Source organism: Aplysia californica, unplaced genomic scaffold (assembly GCF_000002075.1).
Source record: "Aplysia californica isolate F4 #8 unplaced genomic scaffold, AplCal3.0 scaffold01248, whole genome shotgun sequence".
Taxonomy (NCBI): domain Eukaryota; kingdom Metazoa; phylum Mollusca; class Gastropoda; order Aplysiida; family Aplysiidae; genus Aplysia; species Aplysia californica.
In genome coordinates this window covers 102,208-109,398 of record NW_004798518.1, presented here as the reverse complement: position 1 = coordinate 109,398, position 7,191 = coordinate 102,208, and the positions used below count along the sequence as shown (strand labels likewise).

The 7,191-nt window shown below is 41.1% G+C and overlaps 2 protein-coding genes across 2 annotated transcripts in view; one reads left to right on the top strand and one right to left on the bottom strand.

The window, feature by feature from the left end:
- LOC101856487 (uncharacterized protein C14orf119) overlaps positions 1-817 on the bottom strand; it is a 15,935-nt gene extending 15,118 nt beyond the window's left edge. The window contains exon 1 of the mRNA XM_035973460.1: positions 800-817. The gene's annotated coding sequence lies outside the window, so the exon portion shown is untranslated. The remainder of the gene's footprint in view (positions 1-799) is intronic.
- LOC101857920 (phytanoyl-CoA dioxygenase) overlaps positions 1-7,191 on the top strand; it is a gene marked incomplete in the record, with an annotated part of 11,203 nt that overhangs the window by 1,844 nt on the left and 2,168 nt on the right. Inside the window, 7 exon segments of the mRNA XM_013090378.2 lie at positions 617-734; positions 1,298-1,398; positions 1,787-1,928; positions 2,455-2,549; positions 3,731-3,836; positions 6,009-6,093; positions 6,803-6,995. Of these exon segments, the coding sequence (XP_012945832.1) occupies positions 617-734; positions 1,298-1,398; positions 1,787-1,928; positions 2,455-2,549; positions 3,731-3,836; positions 6,009-6,093; positions 6,803-6,995 (840 nt within the window).

Genomic DNA, 7,191 nt, shown 5'->3' with positions numbered 1-7,191 from the left:
ATCATCATCATCATCATCATCATCATCATCATCATCATCATCACCATCACCACCATCACCACCACCACCACCACCATCATCACCATCATCACCGTCATCATCATCATCATCATCATCATCATCATCATCATCATCATCATCATCATCATCATCCGGAAACTTAGATGTTTTTGGACGAAATTATTAGAGTATTGTTAAACTAAAAATATAATACAGTGGAACCTGCCATGACAGCCACCTGTGTTATACGGCCACTTTTCTCTATGACAATGGGAGGGCGTTTTACACAGGTTCCACTGTCTTAAACAGTTTTTGTCACGATCATCTTGTTGATACTTTCGTTCTTTTGACTACTTATCATGTCTACTTAACTTTAAAAAATGATGGTTGATTTCTGAGTCTATATTTTTAAACCGTAAGGAAAGACCATATTTTCCGTCTCATAATTGAATAAAAGAAATAGAAACATTTCTTCAGTTGGAGAGAAAAAAATGCTTCAATAGCACAAACGTCTCCTGTTTTCCACAAATCTTTTTCTGTAATGCCTCTTGACCTTTAATTCCTGTCTTCTAGTCCCTGAATGTAATATAATTTTTTTCTCTTGCCCTGTCTTCAGGGATTCCTCGTGGTGGAGGATTTCTTCACCGACACTGAGCTCAACCCTTGTCTGACGGCTGTGGAGGAGATAGTGGATCGTGTGGCCACCAGGATCCACAAGGCTGGGAAACTGCAGGGTGGGACATCGTTATTATTATGTGGAGAAACAATCTATCAAATAATATGTATTATGTAAAGTTACCTGGCGGTCCGATGAGTCGGGTCTGTCAGGGGGCCCCCGTCCAAGATAAGTGTTGTCTCGTCGTGGTCCTGAGTTCGACTGAATACCTCAGTGAGTCTCTCAGACGATGTCTCTATATTTGGCGCTGGACTCTTGACGTCATCCAAGGGCGTGCCACTCCCCTAATTATCTAGTTCCCACAGTAAAGACAAGAGTCATGTCCCGTGACACCACAGTATTATAACAATAATAATCATCATCATCGGCCTCTTTCACCTCGGTACTGGATATAAGCCACCAAGAATCAGGGCGCTCCACATGTGTCTGATCTGGGCGATCATTTCTTCTTTGCCACCAGCATTTTTATAATGGATACTGGGTTGAGACTTTAAAGCGTTCATCGAACGTTTTAAGGGAGTTCTTGTTCAGCACGACTATCTATCTATCTATCTATCTATCTATCTATCTATCTATCTATCTATCTATCTATGGTTTGTTTTATTCACATCACCGTTTCAGATTTACACGAAGACAAAGATGTCTTTCAGAGATTGACCTACATAGACAAGCAGTTCCCCGGAGCCGCCATCTTGGCTCACAAAGACGGCATTCTGCCCGATGTAAGTCAGTCTTCGTACGTTTTATTTTAGATACGCTGAGAAGTTAGGAGTTATTATAGCTTAATTTACAGCAATGATTAGACCACGACTAATCTACACAAGCGTTTCGGGCAAACAGTCCTGTATTACTACTATATTAGTGACACAAACAGAAACATCAGACCTGATTGATGTAGCGGCATAATTATGTGGTGTAGAAGTTTATTTCCAAGTGGGGAGAACATTTAGGTAGAGTTTCTCGGTAGAAGTAAACTTCTGGTTTCTGTAGGTTATTAAAAAACAACAACAACAACAACAACAACAACAAAACAACAAAACAACAAAAAACCTCAATTGTACATGAACCAAGTAGTTAAGCTAAGTTGCCCACACTGTTTTGCTGTCACAGGCCTTCCAGAATCTGTGGGCAAATGAGCGGCTTCTGAACCTCATGGAGCAAATTCTGGGGCCCAAAGTCTGCGCCAACCCAATCTGGAACGTCCGGCCCAAGGCCCCAGACCATCCTGATGGAGAGATCCCGTGGCACCAAGGTGAACAGACAATAGAGATTTTTGTGGTCGCTTGTTTGATTTTATTGTTGTTGTTGTTGCTGCTGCTGTTGTTATTATTATTGTTGCTGTTGTTGCTGTCGTTGTTGTTGCTGTCGTTGTTGTTGCTGTTGTTGTTGTGCACTCTTTATTTTTTCAATTTAAATACTAGGAAGGTTATAACGGATATAAGATTGATGTCTTCCCCATTCGAATAGTGTCTAGAAACCACGAAAAACTGACTTGAGCAATCATGGAGTGTCGCTGACAACCGTCCCTCCCTCTTATACCTTGACCTATTTAGTCTACTTCAAAATCTAACTCTTCCTGCGGATGGTTGGCGGGTGCTCCTTCTTTCTTATCAAATATCTATCGTCTTGATTTCTCCTAATTATTTTTTTGGGTGTTTGTTACTCTCTTGCAACACCTCTAATCTCCGGCACGTATATGACCCTATTGTATTGCAAGTGCCGTAAAACTCTTACTAAAACTAAACTAATTGTTCCGATCTGGGTTTTTTCCGCTGCAGACTCTGGCTACTTTGACCCGGCGTCCTACACCTCCCTCCTGCCCGTGGCCTGGATTCCTCTTCTGGACGTCACGGAGGAGAACGGCTGTCTGCAGGTGAGGGTGTACTTTATGGTTAGGCTCTCAGACTCGTAATCGTGATGTTGCGGGTTCGGGGGCTCGAGTCGCGGGGCCGACGTTGTGTCATTGGGAAAAAGCCACTTTACACGAAATTTCCTCACTTCACTTAGGTGGGAATGGGTACCCGGCCATAGACAGCGAGAGATCTTGACAGTAGGCCTATGTTAGTGTTTTAGCGCCTATAAAAGGCTGCTTGCATGATATGCTTCCGAGGAAGTTGAGGTTGTTTCACAAGGCTCTCAGGTCTTCAGGGTAATAGTATAGAGATTGTGAAGCGCTTAGAGCTTGCTGTTGAGCGGGGATTTGCGCTATACAAAATGCTATCTCTTATTATTATTATTATTATTATTATTATTATTATTATTATTATTATTATTATTATTATTATTATTATTATTTGGGGCACGTCTGTACGGGGAGGGGGGTGACAGGACCTGTGGATAGAAAAAAAAAAGGAAAAGAAGTAAACGAGACAGATGGAGAGACCGAGGGAGAGGAAGAGAGAGAGAGAGAGAGAGAGAGAGAGAGAGAGAGAGAGAGGGGGGGGGGCTGAGAGAGATAGAGAGATACCATTGCCGATAATACAATAAAACCAACTTTAAAAAGTGAAAAAAGCTAAATATCTGATACAGAAAGTGTGTGGAAAGAGAGACAGTAGAGGGAACGGGGGTAGAAATAGAAAGAGAGAGAAATAGAAAGAGAGAGAAAGAGAGAGAGAGAGAAAGAGAGAGAGAGAGAGAGAGAGAGAGAGAGAGAGAGAGAGAGAGAGAGAGAATACTTATAAGATAAATTTATGTGTAAGGTTACAGAAATCCAGAAAGTAACGTGTTTCTATTTTGAACGGCCCTGCCCTCCCCGTTCTCAAGTTTCACGAAACGTATAAGCTATTGTCCGTTCGTTAGAGACAGCTTTGAACCAACCTCTCACAACCTCCCCCCCCCCTCACCTATCGAGCTAACAGAGCTTCAATTTCTCTCTTTTGATTTTTTGTCCCAACACTGATGATTGACAGTTTGTGAATACAGTATATCAATTTTTTTCTTTTTTGATTGTCCGCCTCGGTACATATCACCGTATCGCCAAGCTTCTTCAACTGTCCAAAGCTGAAATTTTGATTGTTTCTGAAGTCTGCCATATTTTGTCATCGTGTGCCTTAGATCATCGAGGGCGGCCACAAGACGGGCAAGGTGAGTGACCACCTCAACTGTTTCGCCAACACCTGGCACGTCATGCTGGACGAGAGCAAGATGGAGGACACGCTGGGTGAGTCATGACGTCACTGTCAGATTTAAGCTTACAGTTTGGATAATGTGTTTGCGTTTCCTGTAGTTTCAACATACCTTAAGGGCCACCCCCATAATCACCCAAATCTACATATTATTTTTGTGGATTTCCAGACAAAAGCTGTTATTCAAATAAAGACCAAGAAGGAGCATCTTTTAATTTATAGTTTCGTTCTGCTTTTTCAAAAATAATTTCTTTCCTAATTTTTAATTGAATAATAACGAGTGACCAAGTCGTTGTCTGAATTTGGTGCTCTCTTTTCTTTTTTGTCGTAAAAGGTCAGCAAATTGTAATGTTTTTAGCGCTAGTGGAATGACGTGGATAAATATATGTATATATACATATATTCTACAAGTCCTAAATTCAATATCTTAGGCAGTCAATAATGTTCTGGTGACTTTTACTTTTTTCTAAAAAAAACAAAATAAATCTAAAAAACCCACTCCGTCTTGGCCTTTTTCCTGTCCCTTTCAGTTATCATCAACATAGTATGGCCAATTTATCATCAACATAGTATGGCCAATTTATCATCAACATAGTATGGCCAATTTATCATCAACATAGTATGGCCAATTTATCATCAACATAGTATGGCCAATTTATCATCAACATGGTATGGCCAATTTATCATCAACATAGTATGGCCAATTTATCATCAACATAGTATGGCCAATTTATCATCAACATGGTATGGCCAATTTATCATCAACATAGTATGGCCAATCATTCAAAAGGTGGAATCTACAAATAAACTTCATTATCCGGTGACCTTTAAAACTTGCCAAACAACCTGGGGTCAGGACACTTGGGCAAACTCTTGTGGCTCAACTGGTCAAAACATCTCAGAGACACAGAAACACCGAACCGTCGTCGTACTTTATACGCCGTTCTGATGTCTGTGAGGCCCCAGCTATACACACGAGAAGGGGGAATGAGGGAAAGTTGTTCTTCTTCCTCACTCCAAAGTCTCGGGCTTTTCTTTATACTTTCCCCCCTCTCTAGCAAGTTTTAATCCTTGCGTTTTTTGTATTCTTGATGGGGTTTTTAAAATTTACTCCTCTAGCAAGTTTTTTTTTTCTCATGAGAATGCCTTCGTACAACCACTGGCTTCTCGAAGCCATACCGACAGGGGGTTAATGGTAAAGTTCTAAGCCATGACGCACAGAAAAGATGAGTGCGAATCCTACATACGAGCGCTATTTTATCGATTACCTCTATCTGTCAACTGGTTTGTCGTATCCCTCTCAGCTCGGGCTAGCCCCGACAGGCAGGGTCGAATCAACCCACCCTCACATTCATTTCAATCGTGTCTATAGAAGTGTAAAGCAATAAATCAATCAGCCAGCTTATTGAAGCTTCTGTCGTGTTTAATTTCTGGACAGCAAGACCACCGTGATTCAGAGAGACGAGTGATATGCACTAGATGACTTATTCTTACTGAAATACTGTAATTAAAAGTCTATTCATATTTAAACCAGGGAAAACGATGTCAATAGTCTAACTTCAGTATCTCCATCATGACTAGATTTCCCACCTGAAGACTCACACATTCTTTTTTCCATTCTTTAGCATTTACAATTCGAATTTTGACAAAAATAATTCTTGAAAACAACGTGCAACAGATAGGACCCCTGCCGCAGATAAAAAAAAACCCTGCGATAAACAATATGTTCACAACATACGCGCAAAAAAAAAAAAACGTTCTTTGATCCTGTTCATTAGACACATCCCACAACAAAAGGGGTTGATTCTGAAGCTGGTGTACTGTAGGTCTATTTATCTCCTCTCCGTCTCTCTCTCTCTCTCTCTCTCTCTCTCTCTCTCTCTATCTATCTATCTATCTATCTATCTATCTATCTATCTATCTATCTATCTATCAATCTATCTATCTATCTATCTGTCTCTTTCTTTCTTTTTTTCTTTCTTTCTCTCGCCCCCTTTCACCCTCCTCTATCTCTCTCTCTTTCTCTCTCTCCCTCCCTCCCACTCTCTCTCTCTCTCTCTCTCTCTCTCTCTCTCTCTCTCTCTCTCTCTCTCTCTCTCTCTCTCTCTGTCTGTCTCTTTCTCACTGTTTCTCCCACCCACCCCCTCCTACTTTCTCCAAAACAGCAACGTTTTTAAATGCTGTCTTTCGCTGACACAACTCCCCAGAGATCAGCCTGGAGAAAGACGTAAGAACACTGCCCATCAACAAAGGTTCTCTCATCCTGTTCAACAATCTTGTGCCACACAGAAGGTGAGATAGGCCAATCACATTTTGTGTTCCTCCAGATCAGTTTTATAAGAAGATAAGTGGGCTGATATTCGCAATAATATAAACTTACTTTAGAACTTCAATTTTAAGTTAAAACTAAATACATTGGATTCTGGTTCTTTTTTTAAAAAATAATATTATTTTAACATCTTTTAAAGTAACTATCCTTTTTGGTTTTTAAAAAATCTCACATAATCTTTGATGAACTATAATGAGCATGAGGCGTGAAGATTTTAAGTGATTCTTTCATATAAACTTGCGCATGATCGGACTGTATGCTATGTGAATACCTGCATTAAATTGCTTAACCTGCTTTCAATCACAGCAGTGGATTATGCAAATTGTAACTTGTCTTTTAAAAAAGAATTTAATCTCGTGTTTGTGGGAAGTAGAACTACGGGACGGTGGAAAAACAGTTGAGAATCTGAGAGGAAAACGGTCTCCGTCAAAAAATTTCTTGTCGATTATTTAGTGAGTAAACATTATTCTGCTTTTTGTTTATTAGCCGAAATGGGCAATTCTAAATCAGCGCCAAAACTAACAAAACAAAACAAAAACACTCGGAGAGCGACGTGAAATTGGAATGTCTCGCCTCTTAAATAACCTCATGTTCTGGAAAGGGGCGTTTAACTGATAAAAAGGACAATGTAAAAGAATGAAGTCAGCTATAGGGTCTATTTACTTCCCACAGTGTCCCCAACAAGGGGAAACAAATCCGCTGGAGCCTGGACCTTCGCTTCCAGCGTCCTGGCGAGGCCGAGGGCCTGTATGGTGAACTGGCGCCAGTGTTGTTGAGAGACAGAGATGACCCCTCCATGACCCCTGACTGGTCACCGTACGTGGCTAACAGGCATCTGCAGCAGCATCAGATGACAGCGGGGGAGGTTTGGCAGTCTTATGTTTGGGATTTGTTTTGGGTTGGGTTTTTTTGGTGTGTGTGTGTGTGTGTGTGTGTGTGTGTGTGTGTGTGTGTTTGTGTGTGTGTGTGAGTTTATTTGTTTCATTGTTGTTGCTTTTTGGGGTGGGGTTGGGAGGGGGGTCTTTTGGTTTAGGGGGAGGGGAGGGGAGGGGCGGGGGGGG